The 15,518-nt window shown below is 49.9% G+C and overlaps 1 protein-coding gene across 8 annotated transcripts in view; it reads left to right on the top strand.

Annotated features, from left to right (window-relative positions):
- The window catches only part of AMOT (angiomotin), a 73,947-nt gene that overhangs the window by 48,491 nt on the left and 9,938 nt on the right, over nucleotides 1–15,518 (top strand). For all 8 annotated transcript variants that reach the window (XR_014784881.1, XM_084814231.1, XM_084814234.1 and 5 more), the window contains 3 exons: nucleotides 12,862–13,011; nucleotides 13,574–13,764; nucleotides 14,181–14,303. Coding sequence is in view for 7 of the 8 variants with exons in the window: in XM_084814231.1 (XP_084670357.1) it covers nucleotides 12,862–13,011; nucleotides 13,574–13,764; nucleotides 14,181–14,303 (464 nt within the window). In the remaining variant the exon portion in view is untranslated. The remainder of the gene's footprint in view (nucleotides 1–12,861; nucleotides 13,012–13,573; nucleotides 13,765–14,180; nucleotides 14,304–15,518) is intronic.

The raw sequence follows: 15,518 nt of genomic DNA, 5'->3' as shown, positions 1-15,518 counted from the left end.
GCTTTGCCTGCTGGCGGAAGGACAGCAGAGAGGAAGCGACCCTAGCCTCCCTTGGGAGGGAGTTCCACAGCCTGGAAGCGGCCACCGAAAGGACCCTCTCACATCCCCACCGAACGTGCCTCTGAAGGTGGCGGTCTTGAAAGAAGAGCCTCTCCAGAATCATAGAATCATAGAATAGTAGGGTTGGAAGGGGCCTACAAGGCCATCGAGTCCAACCCTCTGCTCAATGCAGGAATCCAAGTCAGAGCATCCCTGACAGATGGCTGTCCAGCCTCATCTTGAACGCCTCCAGTGTGGGAGAGCCCACCACCTCCCTAGGCAATTGGTTCCAGTCAGGAAGTTTTTCCTGAAGTTCAGCCGGAATCTGGCTTCCTGTAACTTGAGCCCATTATTCAGTGTCCTGCACTCTGAGATGGTCGAGAAGAGATCCTGGCCTTCCTCTCTGTGACAACCTTTCAAGTCCTTGAAGAGCGCTATCATATCTCCCCTCAGGCTTCTCTTCTCAAGACTAATCATGCCCAGTTCTTTCAGTCTCTCTTCACAGGGCTTTGTTTCCAGTCCCCTGATCATCTTTGTTGCCCTCCTCTGAACCCTCTGCAGTTTGTCTGCATCCTCCTTAAAATGTGGTGCCCAGAACTGGACACAGTACTCCAGATGGGGCCTAAGCAGTGCTGAGTAGAGGGGAACTAGTAAATCCCATATTGTGGTTTTAATGTTCTATATATTTTAAATTGTTTTATTGTGTGTTGTTTGGTTTTAATTTTTGTGAACCGCCCAGAGAGCTTCGGCTATTGGGCGGTATAGAAATGAAATAAATAAATAAATAATAAAAAAATCCCGGGATTTGGAAGCTATGCTTCTATTAATGCAGCCCAGAATAGCATTTGCCTTTTTTGCAGCCACATCCCATTGTTGGCTCATATTCAGCTTGTGATCTACAACAATTCCAAGATCCTTCTCGCTTGTAGTGGCTCATATGGGAACAGGCAGTATCTCAGGCAGCCTGGTCCCAAGCCATATGGGACTTTATAGGTCATAACCAGCACTTTGAATTCTGCCCAGAAACAGACTGGTAGCCAGTGAAGCTGCTGTAACAAGGGAGTCCCATGCTCCCTGGAACTGGCTGTGGTCAACAGTCTGGCCACAGCATTCTGGACCAGCTGAAGTTTCTGACCAGTTTTCAAAGGCAGCCCCAGATAGAGCATGTTGCAGTAGTCTAAACGGGTTGTAACTAAGGCATGAGTGACAGTGGCCAGACGAGACATCTCTAGGAACAACTGCAGTCAGCGCACTAGCCTCAGCTGTGCAAATGCACACCTGGCCCCCGCCAAGACCTGGGCATCCTGGTTCAGGGCCAAATCCCAGAGTACACCCAAACTGTGAGCTTGAGTATTCAGGGGGAGTGTAACCCCATCCATTGCAGGCTGAATCCCTGTTCCCTGATCTGCCTTTCAACTGATCAAAAGCACTTCTGTCTTGTCTGGATTAAGCTTCAGTTTGCTTGCCCTCATCCAGTCCCTTACCAGCATCAGGCACCAGTTTAGAACCAGAACAGCTTCCTTGGATTTAGATGAAAGGAGAGATAGAGTTGGTTGTCTTCAGCATGCTGGTGGCACCAAACCCCAAACTTCCTGGAATAATACTTGGATCAGAATGTAGTTAACCATTGGGAATGCACACTTCTTCAGATTTTGTGGTGCAGTTCTCAGTTCAAAAATGCATACAAAAATGCATATTTTAGGGGGAAATGCATACAGTTTAAATGTGAATTCTCATGCATTTTCTGAAAATGGAGAAAATGGAACAGACATAATTGAAGACATGCAAATCTGACCCAGGCTGGAAATTGACGGATCCATCCACCCCTACTGGAGGCTTCCTTTCTAACCTCCCCATGTGTTGCTCGCTCAGTCCCTTGCACAAATTGAAACTTTGGACAGAACATAGGACTTTCCAACCACTTAGGAAACCATTTTTTATTAAGACAGACCATTGGACAGTTTAGCTTAGTTTCATCTACTCTAACTAGCAGTTGCTCTCTAGGGGCCCAGAAAAGAGTCTTTCCCAGCCAGACTTGAAGAAGCAGGTATTGAACCTGGACCTTCTACATTCAAAGCAAGTGGTCTACCATTGAGCTAAGGCCCCTCTCCAGACAGGTGTGGCAGAAGTGACATTCAACCCTGCGCTGCAAAGAACACCAGCTCCGGTTCTAGGAAGGCTCTTTCTGCTATGAATCCGGCACCTTGGCCATTATGGCCACCCTGACACAGTAACTATGTTTGCACAATCACGGAGGGGGAAATAAGCTACAGTAGCTTATTTCCCCTCCGCAGTCGCATGCAGGGGGATTTGCATAATTACCCTTGCCAACAAGGCTTGCCATGTTGTGTGAACCTGGCGCGGGGGGCTTTTGCTGTGGTTAACAAGCACGGTTAACAACCCGTGGGCTATTTGAGGGTTCTGGGGTGGCTTGATAACCATGGCAACAAGCCGCCCTCGCTGTATTCCTCCGACAACGAGCCTCACCGGCCAGGGTCGTTCTGTAGATCCCCCCGGCACGTGACCAACACGTGCGTCAGGGGAATTGAGCTACCGTGGCTGATTGCCTCCCCCGACTGTGCAAACGGGACCAATGCCATGCACAGCTCATGATCCCCGGGCTGCTTGGGCACGCTTGTATGTGTCCAAGTGCACCAGATTTGATCTTTAGTGTTTCTTCTTCTGCAGGATCTTGCTCTCCAGCTGTGTCCCTCGTTCCTATGAAGTCAGTAAAATGTCTCATATTACCTAGAGAAAATGCTAACATTTTACTGGGATAAATGGTTCTTTGCAAAACTGGACTCCTGTTCATAAACAGCTGGTGCTTGTATCTGTGGATGTAGCAGCTGGAGACTAATAATTAGTGGATCATTTTGCATGGGAATGGAATTCTGCTCACAGTTGCTTTTAAAAACAAAGCATTTTGAAGAGGAAAACCTCCACAGCTTGCATCCCAAGTAGGCAAGATGACATCTAGGGGTGTACAAAACCCCGCTTACCTGGCTCCACCGGGTTCCGCAGGTGGGGGGAGGCGATCCATTCCTCCCCCCAGAATCCTCAACGGTGGGGGAGAGGCAATCCGTTTCTCACCCCTGGGATCCTTCCCAGCCGGCTCCGCTCCGCGCCCAGGCCACAGAGCTGCTGGCTGGGCCAACCCGCAGTGGGGTCTCCAGCCGCTGCCGGGCTGGTGCGGACGCAAATGGCGTTCAGTCTTGCTGTTAAAAGAGGTCTGGAAAAGATTAAGCACAGGAGAGCCAAGAGAGAAAGAAAAACCCACACTACAGGAATTCGGCCCCCCGGAATCCGTGCCGGAACAGAGCCCCCCGCCCCTCCACCCCATGAAACGGAGCCTACCTGGCTGTGGCTCCGGCGGCTCCGGCTGCTGCTGGGCTGGTGCGGACACAAATGGCGTCCTGAGTAGGGGACACCATTTGCATCCCTATGGTAGCCCGTGATAGGCTACGTAAATATTTGCGTAGCCTATCACGGCTAAAGCGGGGACGCAAATGGTGTCCATTGCGTTCACTGGAATTCAGCCCCCCTGGGATCCGTGGCGGAATTCTCTAACATCCCTAATGCCATCATCTCTCCTGTATGGAGGACCGTCTTATTTTTAGCCAGGCTTCACTTGAGTTGGAAGCGCTGCAAGAGGTGAAGGCTTTGCTTTTCCTTCTCCCTGTAGATAAATGTGGAAGCCTTTCTGTGACTGAGCACCAATTAAACCTTCAGGATCGGCATAAGGATGGAAGAGAAAACAGCCAGCGCAACTCTCTCTGGCCACTTCTCCTTAAACAGTCACTTAGCACTGAGAAACAAAATCCATTGAAGAAAATCTGGGCCTGTTCTTTCACTGTATTTTTCCAAACCACCTCAATGTGAAAAGAGTTTGAGTACTAAAAGAAGAGAATTTCAATATCAGGGCTATGACTTGCGCAGTGATAAATAGTTTGATCAAATCCTTCGTGTGCTTAGTCTAGATTTCTGAGCACATAATTGTAAAGACTTTCCAAGTTCTGCAAAGGAGGTGGATTTAGCTAAGCAGTTTTTTGGCACAGACGGCAGATTGAGGTCTGTGTATGTTTGCTTGTGTCCTGTAGTGTGGGTTTTTCTTTCTCTCTTGGCTCTCCTGTGCTTAATCTTTTCCAGACCTCTTTTAACAGCAAGATTGGGCCTAGCGTTGTTTAGCAATCAAAGGCTATATGCGGCAAAGTACAGTTAGACCACTGGGTTTGCTTCGGAACTCAGCTACTGACATCTGTGTGCCGAGTGGGGGCTAGGCTGGGGCTTCATTCGTTGTCGTTGTTGTTGGGCATTTGGAGCTTCATAAGGAATGAGGCTCCTGGTTCTCCTTTTTCAGTTTCCCCTTCCTTCCTTCCTTCCTTCCTTCCTTCCTTCCTTCCTTCCAGTAGAAGTAATAGGGTTTCTTGAAGGGGGGGCAACTTAATGGGTTCAAACTTCTCCCCCTGCACCTGAAGGACATACATGATGCTATGATATGCATGTATGATTTTAGATAGTTCTCTGGGGAACCCTCCCACAGACTGGTGTGCAAGGAGGGTGTGTCAGTTTTAAGGGGCCGTTCATCTGTAGTGACCCAGAAATTGCTGGGTTGTTTTTAAACTGCTTTCTCTAACTCTCCATTTTGGTCTGGGAGTAATTTTCCAGAGGTGGTTTTTGAGGGTTATAACTTATTTTAAAATAAGCAGGCAGAGAGGTGCTCACTCGTAAGAGGAAAGCATTACCCAGATTGGTTTGGCATGAGCTCTTGTGCAGGCACAGTGGCGCCTTGTTGGAACCAAATTCGCGTGGATGGTCAGGCGGCATCTCATTCGAGCAGAATTAGGTCCACTGTACAGTGAGACTGCTGGCTGAAGCATGTGTTTTCATAGAATCATAGCATAGTAGGGTTGGAAGGGGCCTACAAGGCCATCGAGCCCAACCCCCTGCTCAGTGCAGGAATCCAAGTCAGAGCGTCCCTGACAGATAGCTGTCCAGCCTCATTTTGGATGCCTCCAGTGTGGGAGAGCCCACCACCTCCCCAGGTAATTGGTTCCATTGTCTCATTGCTCTAGCAGTTGGGAGGTTTTCCCTGAAGTTCAGCCAGAATCTGGCTTCCTGGAACTTCAGCCCATTATTCCGTGTCCTGCACTCTGGGATGATGGAGAAGGGATCCTGGCCTTCCTCTCTGTGACAACCTTTCAAGTCCTTGAAGAGCACTATCCTACCTCCCCTCAGTCTTCTCAAGACTAAACATGCCCAGTTCTTTCAGTCTCTCGTCATAGAGCTTTGTTTCCAGTCCCCTGATCATCTTTGTTGCCCTCCTCTGAACCCTCTGCAGTTTGTCTGCATCCTTCTTAAAATGTGGTGCCCAGAACTGGACACAGTGCTCCAGATGAGGCCTAAGCGGTGCTGAGTAGAGGGGAACTAGTACTTCCAAGGATTTGGAAGCTATGCTTCTATTAATGCAGCCCAAAAGAGCATTTGCCTTTTTTGCAGCCACATCCCATTGTTGGCTCATATTCAGCTTGTGATTGACAACAATTCCAAGATCCTTCTCACTTGTAGTGTTGTTGAGCTACATATCCCCCATCTTGTAACTGTGCATTTGGTTTCTTTTTCCTAGGTGCAGAACTTGGCATTTATCCCTATTAAATTCATTCTGTTGTTTTCTGCCCAGCACTCCAGGCTATCAAGATTACTTTGAATTTTGTTTCTGTCTTCCAAAGTATTAGCTATCCTGCCTAATTTTGTGTCATCTGCAAATTTGATCAGCATTCCCTGCACCACCTCCTCCAAGTCATTAATAAAAATGTTGAAGCGCACTGGGCCCAGGACTGAGCCCTGCAGTACCCAGCTCATTACCTCTCCCCAGTTTGAGAAAATCCCATTGGTAAGCACTCTTTGAGTCCGATTCTGTAGCCAACTGTGGATCCACCAGATCATTGTTTCATCTAGCCCACTTTGAGCTAGTTTGCTCATCAGGATATCATGGGGCACTTTGTCGAAAACTTTGCTGAAGTCAAGGTATATTATGTCCACAGCATTCCCACAGTCCACAAGGGAGGTTACCTGATCAAAAAATGAGATCAGATTCGTCTGGCAGGATTTGTTCTTGACAAATCCATGTTAGCTTTGAGTAATCACTGCATTGTTTTCAAGGTGCTTACAGATGGATTGCTTTATCATCTGCTCCAGAATTTTCCCAGGGATTGATGTCAGACTGACTGGTCTGTAGTTCCCAGTTTCCTCCTTTTTACCCTTTTTGAAGATAGCGACAACATTAGCCCTCCTCCAGGTCATCTAGCACTTCCCCCGTCCTCCATGATTTCTCAAAGAGAATAGACATAAGTTCTGAGAGTTCTTCTGCCAGTTCCATTATCACTCTAGGATGCAGTTCATGTGGCCCTGGAGATATGAACTCATTCAAAGTAATTAGGTGTTCCTTGACCATATGCCTATCGATCTCAAGCTGCAATCCTGCCCCTTCAGCCTGTACTTCGCCTTTGCCAGGGGGCTCATAGACCCTCTTTTGGCAGAAGACTGAGCCAAAGTAGGAATTGAGCACCTCTGTCTTTTCTTTGTCATCTGTTATCATTTTGCCATCATTATTTAATAGCTGAGCCACCATTTCTTTCCTCTGTCTTTTACTATGCACGTAGCTGAAGAAAGCCTTTTTGTTGCTTTTAGCATCCCTCGCTAACCTCAGCTCATTCTCAGCTTTAGCCTTCCTGACGCTATCCCTGCAATTCTGTGCTACCTGCCTGTGCTCTTCCTTTGTTACTTGGCCTTCTTTCCACTTCCTATATATGTCCTTTTTTGTTTTCAGGTCATCTCTAAGCTTTTTGTGAAGCCACATTGGCTTCTTCTGTTGTCTTCCACCTTTTCTTCTTGTGGAAATTGTTTGTAATTGTGCCTTGAGAATTTCCTGTTTTAAAAGCTCCCACCCATCTTGGACTCCTTTTCTCGTTAGCGTCACTTGCCGTGGGACCTTACTGATCATTGTTCTGAGTTTATTAAAATCACCTTTCCTAAAATCCAGGGTACGCGTTTGACTACACTCAGCTTTTGCTTCCCTTAGAACCAAGAACTCAAGTACAACATGGTCGCTTTGGCCCAGAGTTCCTGTAACTGCTACTTTATCCACTAAGTCATCTCTGTTGGTTAGGAGCAAGTTAAGGATAGCCGATCCTCTAGTTCCTTCCTCTACTTTCTGTAGGAAGAAGTTATCTGCCACACAAGTCAGGAATCTCCTGGAGGGGCCTGTGATGTTTAGTTGATGGATCAATTCGACTAGCTGGTTTAAGAACTCTTTGATCAATTAAAAAGGTGCCCCTGATTAATTGGGCAGCAATGTTAATTGCAAATGAAGCCACACAAGAAGTATTGCTCGGGGGGGGGGGGGGCTTCTCTGTGGATTCTCCCCCACTAGCAGTTCCTTGGCTTGGAGACCTTGAAGGTTCTCAGCCGGCCTGATCCGTGCCTCCAAAGCCCCACTGCCACTGCCTTCTCAGTATGGATAAAATGACTGTACAAAGGAGCTGGGCAAACGTTGCAAAGTGAGGTGTGCGCAGTAGGAACTGTGTGAGTGAAATTTCTGAAGCCAGTGGACAGGAGTGGGTTTTCTGTGCCTTGTGCTACTCTTTGTCCCTCTCCATGACTAGTGAAAGCAAAATAAATCATGGCTTGCTGGAGAGTCAGTGTGGTGCAGTGTCAAACTATGACCAGGGAGAACCAGGTTCAACTCCCCACTCAGCCATAAGGCTCGCTGGGTGACCTTGGGCCAGTTACCCTCCCTCAGCATAACCTACCTCACAGGGTTGTTGTACAGATAAAATGATATGGCGGTGGGGATAGTGTTGGCTTGGATCTGAAAAAATAGGGTTTAAATTTTGCCTCAGCCATCCATGAGCTCCGTCGATGGCCTTCAGCGTGCAAGTCCTAGTGCTCTTAGCCGCTGTTCTCCATCTGTGTGCCCAACCTAACAAGAGAGGTGTGGTGATAAGAAAAAGCTTATATTAAAAACACACACAGAGTCCTGTCAGACTTTCATCTTTCCCCTCCCTTTGCTTAACAACTGACGTCTGAGATTAATCTGCAGACCACAAATGATACCAATATTCTGCCATGATGCCTGGCGCATGTTGGCTGGAGAGTGCCACTCGTGCGCGTGGTTCAGACTCTTGGTGGCCTTCCTACTTGCACCTTCCGGAGTGAGCAGGGCCATGGGGCACGCAGCCCAGCAGCACTCAGAAGGAGGTGCGGTTCGCGAGAACTCGTGTCTTCATGCCACCGCCGCAGTTTGTGTGATTGCAGGAGCCTGCGCTGGGCCGTGATCGCATAAGCCACGGCGGCGACAGTGACAGCTCTCACGGCACAGGTGGCGCTCGTTTTTGCAAACTCCGCCTCTGCGTTTGTGCTGCTGGACGCCGGCGCCCTCAGTTTGCACGCTCTGAGCGTTCCTGTGGGATAGCAGTGTTGAGGGCCCGCATCCCAGCCGGGACCCACTGACCAGAGCCCCATGGAGTTGCTCCACCTTTTTGCCCTTGCAGCCGGCTTGCTCGCCTGCCTCTCGCTCCGGCCCAGACGACAGACCAAGTGGTGGGAAAGGAGGAGGAGCGGGGGGCTGCTGCCTGCGTGCTGGTTGGCTCTCTGCCTGTCAAGCACGCAAGGGGCAGCCATGATGAGAAATGGCTCCATCCCTGGAGGAGGAGGAGGAGCATGAACAAGAGCAAGAGCAGCTGCTGGCAACGGCAGTTGGAAGGCCGACTCCCCGAAGGAGGAGCCCTGGAGGGTAGTCTCCCCAGGCCCTCAGAAACGTGGAGCCAGCCCCGACAGCTGCTGCATTGCCACTCCTTTTAATTTGTTATAAACATAGGAAAAAGTGATTAAAAATTGGATTTCAACAAACACGGATGCCATAGAAAAGAAGAGTTATAATATGCACAAGATGTCCTAACATTAGGCATAAAAAATGCACATATTTCTATCAATAATCTCGGGGGGGGGGGGGCGGGAAGCATCTGAAGAAAAGAAGAAATAAATCGCCTGCTAGCTTCAAAATCTCCATCGGAACATTGTCTCAGGGCACATGCCCCATTCTAATACCTAACAAATATGGCCTTGCGTGCTTTGAAAAAAGACACTAGGTTTCATCCAACCTCTTCATATTTTCACTTCTGCTGTTCTTTTAGATGTTATCACATACTAAATTTTCTTGTGCCAATCTGCCATTGTGGATTTTTTGAGTTTTTCCCATTTTTGCAAGCAAAATTCTAGTTCCCACCAAAAGGAGCTTCCAGATCTTCCATTTCTGTGGCTGCCATAAGGCAGATCCTGCTCTCTGCAGCCCATCTGTCCTTCTGGTCCCCTTCATCCAGCACATATGGAATGGAGAGAGGGGAGGACAGAATCGGGGAAGGAAAAATGGTCGCAGCCGCTACTGACATCTCCCTGTACAATATTCATTACTGTTGCTGCTGACGAAAAACAGGTCCCTGTCCTCATCTCTGTGGGGCATTCACAAAAATTAAGGAAGGGGTGGAAATTCTGATGGTTAATAAAGAGTGAGCTTCATCAATGCAGCTTCCCTTCCCCAGCTAGCTGTTGGCAGCATCCAAGAAATGCTGTTTCCAATTCCATTTCTACGGCAAAACATGCTAGAATTTTGACAACGTTAATAAAATCCTCCTGCATTTGGCTGCAGTATTCTAAAGTTACATGTAGATATGTCTGCTAAAGCTGAATGAGAATTAGGCTAAAAATTTCTGCATTTTGCTGGTAATTTGCTTGTGTTTATACCAAGAGAGGGTAGAAAAATGTAATAATGCAACTTCATATATAGAACAATATGAGTGGTGGTGTACTCATTCTAAGGCAGCCTCCCCACCTGCTGCCCTTCTAAAGCATTCGACTACAACACACAGCATTCCCAGCTAGCAGCCTCTTCTAAGAGATCCAAAATCCATTGAGCTGCACTGCATGGACAGTTGTGGGTGGGCCCCTTTATCACGTTGGCATCCCATCCTTCCTCCAAGAAGTTCAAGCAGATTATCATGTGGCGGGGTGGGCCACTGCCAGCCTTATAGCCAAATAAGGCCCTCATCTAATTTCAGAAGCTCTCTGCAAGTGATCAGGCCTCTGGCAAAAGCGATCTGTTGCTTCTCTGGCAGCCTGCTGGGCAGGGAAGAAGAGGAGGGAGAGGAAGAATGAGTTGGCAGAGAGGAAGAGGAGGCTGCGGCCTCTGACAGATTACACCCAAGGAAACGCAGCCCTTGATGAAAAAAGATTTACCCACCCCTGTCCTATGGGGACTATCCCATTTTTTTTATCCTTGCAACAATACCCGTGAGGTCAGTTAGGTGGAAGAGCGGTACATGCCCAAACTCACTCGGGGCACAATCCTACGCATGGCTGGCTAAGGGATGCTGGGAATTGTAGGACTTTTTTCTGTCTAAACAGGCATAGGTTTGCGCCCTAAGTGAACTTTGTCACTGAGTGGGGATTTTAACATGAAGTCCAAAGTGACGCTCCATCTGTTCTACTATGCTAACGCTAACGTTTTGTGATCTACATCTCTGATATTAAATCTTGTCACGCGCTGAACCACCTTAAACGTGAACCACCTTAAACGTGGGACCCACTTCTAATTTTTATGGGTTGTTTGCAATGGGGGTGGTGGGGGTGGTGCTGCAACCGATGTTAAATCAGGCTGCAACTCGGTAAGTAGTGCAGGGTGGGGGACCTTTTTCAGCCCAAGGACCGAATTCCAATCTAGGAGAGGTCTCTGGGGCTGCATTCCGTCTGTGGGCTGGGCTAAAGGGACCGTTATGGTCATTATGAATTTTAAACCTACTCAGAAGTAAGCAGGACAGGGCTTCTGCATATTTACTGAGAAGGAAGCAGGTCTGACTCACTCAGCAGCACTTTCAAATAGTATCCCAAACACCCAATAGCATCCCAAACACCAAGCCTCTGCATGTCTACTCAGAAGTAAGCAGGACAAGCCTCTGTAGGACAAGGCACAGAAGGCATCAGGACTGCATCACTTAGCAGCTTCCTCCCCCGACCTCGCTCTGCACCACCCCACCCACCATGCAGAGAAAAGCTCTTATGTCTGATCAGCTGCTGGTCAGAGCTAAGTGCCATTCCCTGCTAAGCACTCAGAAAGGGAGCCTTTTTCAGTGCTAAGCAAGGGGAAGCACTTTTCTCAGATCAGCTGCTGATCAGAGAGATGAACTTTCTCCTCTGTGGCAGAGGGGCCAAGACCAGGGGAAGAAACTGCTGGGCTGGATGGGGAACCCCCGTGGGCCTCATCTGGCCCATGGGCCGGAAGTTCCCCATCTCTGCAGTAGCAGGTCCCACTTTACCAGTTGAAGACCAGTGATCTAGTGTATGTATATATCAGGATTCAGGTGTCCAGCAGCAGCATGCCAAAACTCAAGTGGATGTGCAAATTGATTTGCAGTACATTTCCAAAGGTTTAATGTTTTGAAAGGCCCTAAGCGGTTCGGGACTTGAGTATTTCAAGGACAACCTGGATTTCCTTCCTGAGGGGCCTTCTGGGCCCTGTCGCCATCCGAGGTGGCCCAGGCCAGGGCACTCGAATTCTGCAGTGGTCTGCTCAGGAGGCTTGCCTGGCCTGGAGCTTGCTGTCAGGGGAGACCTCCTTTTATTCCCTCGGGCCTTTTTTTATGCCGTCTTAACCTGCTTTCTATTCACTTGCCTGGTCTTTTGTGGTACTCCTTTATTGATCTGACTGTTTTAAAATGTGTATAAACTGCTCTGAGAGGCCTTGGCATGCAGAATGGTGTAACATTTAAATAAATGAGATGAATTTAAATACATCTTTACAAAATGCATGATTTTGTCATTTAGAGTTCAAACTGTGGTGATGGGCAGCAACTTAGAAGATTTAAACAAAATAAGGTTGAGGCCAGAGGTGTCGAGCCTCTTTCAGCCTGGGGGCCAGATTCCATTGTGGAGGAGCTCTCAGGGGCCACACCCCAGTGGTGGGCGTGGTCACGGGCAAAAGGGAACAGGGCCGAAATACCCAAATGCCAACATATTTCACCTGGAAGCTCTTCCTGCCAGTCACTCAGCATTTCAACCTTTTAGAATGGGAGAAAATGGCACAAAAGCCAGGACACCATCAAACTATCAGCAGTCAGGAAAAGGGGTGGGGCCAGGGGGAGGGTTGTGGCCATCTGGTGATTTGGGCCTCTGTAGATTCGGCCCCCAGCCCTGAGGTTCAGTGCCTCCTGGTTTAGGCAGTTCTATGGCGGAGAGGGTCAGTGAAATGCTATGAACCGTCATAGCAAAACGGAATCTCCCTATCTGTTCAAGGGTTAGGCATCCTGTTGCCCTCCAGATATTTTAGACTACAACTCCCATCAGCCCCAGCCAGCAAGGCCAATGGTCAGGATTCTGAGAGTTGTCATCCAAAACATCAGGAGAGTCCCACACTGCCTACCCCTGGTAATAGATAGGAAGCTGCCTTGATCCTGAGTCCGGCCAACGGTCCGTCTCGCTCAGCCTTGTCTGCGGTGGCTGCAGGGGAATCTTCCCCAGCCCTGCCTGGAGATCCCAGAGAATGAATCTGGGGCCTCCCACATGCAGAGCGGGTGTGCTGCCCCTGAGCAACAGCCCTTCCCGCAGTGCTGGGGACACCGCTAGGATGTCTGTTGCCATCATGTCCAGCTGATCGGATGACCAGGGGAACTGGGTTTCCCCCCCTCGGAGCCAGCGGGTGCCCTGGCCTGGCCTTGCAACGTGGCTTCTTGATTCGGAAGCAGCTCTCCAATCCCCTTTCTTCCTTTGTATTAGCTGAAGAAGAAGCAGGTTTATGTTGAGAAAGTGGAAAAAATGCAGCAGGCACTGGTCCAGCTTCAGGCGGCCTGTGAGAAGCGCGAACAGCTGGAGCACCGGCTCCGAACCCGGCTGGAGAGAGAGCTGGAATCCCTCCGGATGCAGCAGGTAAAGACAACTGAGTAAACCTCCGCATTCCGATTAAGGCAGATTCCAGGTTTTTAAAAAGCCCCTGGAAAACCTTGTGGACTGCTGCTTTTTATTATTATTTTGAACAGAGCTGAAAAGCAAGAGTGATAGTTAGTTTTCTTGTTGGAGATGAGCCACTGGAGCATTTTCTTGTGCTGTAATGTGCACTATTCTTAAGATGCCTTCGTCGTACAATGACTAAGGGAGCATTACAGCTAACCAGCTTTGTGGTTGGTCCACTGCTTGGCCAGAACGGCTTTCAGTCCACAGTGTGAGATGCGTGTGAGGATTCTTCTCAGGAGATAAAACCTTTCTGGCCAAGTCATGGCATAGCCAGGCAGCAGCCACGTGTTCCCGCAACCGCTTTGGACATGCCAGACAGCCAACTTCTGGCTGTGTGGATCGGCCTGTATTTTCCAGCGAGCCGGAGAACTAGCGGGTGTCGCGGCATGCATTTCTCCCTGGGCGTTCACTGCACAGCAGTGGTCAGAATCTGGTTCCGGTCAGTTCATTGGCGTGTCTTGTGGCTTCTTCTCGTCAGCGCCAGGGGACGTCTCAGCCAGCCAACGTCTCTGAGTACAACGCCACTGCACTGATGGAGCTGTTGCGGGAAAAGGAGGAGAGGATCCTTGCTCTGGAAGCAGACATGACGAAGTGGGAGCAGAAGTACCTGGAAGAAAGTGTGATGCGGCAGTTTGCGTTGGATGCGGCAGCGACTGTGGCCGCCCAGAGGTAACAGCAGGGCTGGCCATGCCAAAAGGCAGAGTGCTGGGGAGGGATCGTTTCTTTATGCCCCTCCCTGCAAGAAACCTTCCAGTCGTGTGTTAGCATGACTTCCATACTTTATGTCGATTTTGTTGTGCTCTTTTGTCAGGGATTTTCTTTCTCTTTCCGTTTATATTGTGAGGCAGTGGTAGGAAAGGGCAGGAACGTGGCTGAAAAAATGTAGGGGCGTGGGACATTAGCCGGCGCTCTCCAAGGGAGTTGAGTCTCATGTCCGTCCTTCCTGCTCGGCTTGTCGCCGGAGAAGGTTGAGCTCCGCTCGTAGGTCGGCTAGCGGGTGTTCTCTGTCCCTGGAGGCACTGCGAGGGGTGCCGTGGCGGGGGTCCCACCCGATGGCTCTCAGCCTGTCCTCTGTGTGTCCTCAGAGACACCACTGTCATCAGCCACTCTCCCAGCGCCAGCTACGACACCTCCCTGGAAGCACGCATCCAGAAGGAAGAGGAGGAGATCCTGATGGCTAACAGGAGGTGCCTCGACATGGAGGGCAGGTACGCCGCCGTTGATCTTTTCCTTCTGCTCCTTCTCCAGCGCACTTTCAAAACCCAGCACTGTGTGTAGATCAAAAGAGGACGTGCTCTCCCTCTTGGCTGGTGCCACATCCGCACCCTGCGCGTTGGACTGCAGGGCTTCTTGCTCCCAAGCAGTGGGACCCCTTCTTTGTCCTGTAGGGAACCAGCTGTCACACTTCGGCTTGAAACAGCAAGCCCTGCAAGGCAGAGGGGCTACTTGGCCTCTTGCCAGCATCTTCCCTAGTCTGCTGTCGAGCCGGTCCACATACGTTCAGAAACCTGCTCCCAGGCGCTCTACAGCAGTGCACTCTCTCTCCCCCCCCTTCTCTGATGAGAAAGGTGGCTCCGTGGCACCCATTCCGTGATGGTGCCCTGCCCCAGGGAGACGGCCAGTCACATGAGCTGCACGTTTGCACTTGGGAGGACACAGGAACCCTCCCACGGCGGTACCTGTCCGTGGTTATGTGGCCCCCCCTCGGCCCTGGATTGTGCTGCCTGTTGGATCTCCCGTGTCTCCATCTGCCGCCTCTGCAGATGTGTAAATGCACAGTAGCCCTGCCAGGAACAAGAAACTGGCAGCATGAATTTCAGTGCCCCTCCTCCATTAATGATGACAGCAACACAAAGCAGGGCATTACCGCCTCTTTCCATCTCAGGTTTTCTGTCAAGCAGGAGGGGCTGGGATGTGTTGGACTTTCTGCTCGCAAACCAGAACTAGTGTTGCCAGCACCCTTTTCCTGGCGGGGCCACCGTGCCGTTTACTTCCCTCTGCCAGGCAGCAGCGGGGTGAGGGAAAGGGACAGCAGGCAAAGCTTGATGCTGGGGGGGGACAGGTCCAGGTCTTCCCACTTCTGGAGATGCCGCCCTTGCTCCGGGTCAGATTCCTCTGTCTTGATGTTGCCCCTTTTGCCTTGCAAACGTCACGTCCCTCCAGCACCAAGTTCAGATCATTTGGGCCAGGCCTGAACATTGCTTGTCAGAGCTTTTTTGGAGGATGCTTTTGCTTTTCGTACCAAGCATTTCTTTTCAAGGCCTTTGGTATTTTCTCCGCCCCTGATGGAGAGAGAGCCCGCTGAGGGTCAGAAATGCCTTGCTTCCGAATCTGGCCCTGCAGAAATCTTCTGGGTCGCTCTTGAGCGTAGCGGTCTTTGCTTTGATCTCCCTTGCTAGAGCACTAGGCTGGCAAACATCCTA

Source organism: Heloderma suspectum, chromosome 9 (genome assembly GCF_057233095.1).
Source record: "Heloderma suspectum isolate Gila_16-S chromosome 9, 16-S_ref, whole genome shotgun sequence".
Lineage (NCBI taxonomy): Eukaryota > Metazoa > Chordata > Lepidosauria > Squamata > Helodermatidae > Heloderma > Heloderma suspectum.
The sequence above is the reverse complement of the archived record's forward strand: the minus strand, read 5'-3'. Positions and strand labels throughout refer to the sequence as shown.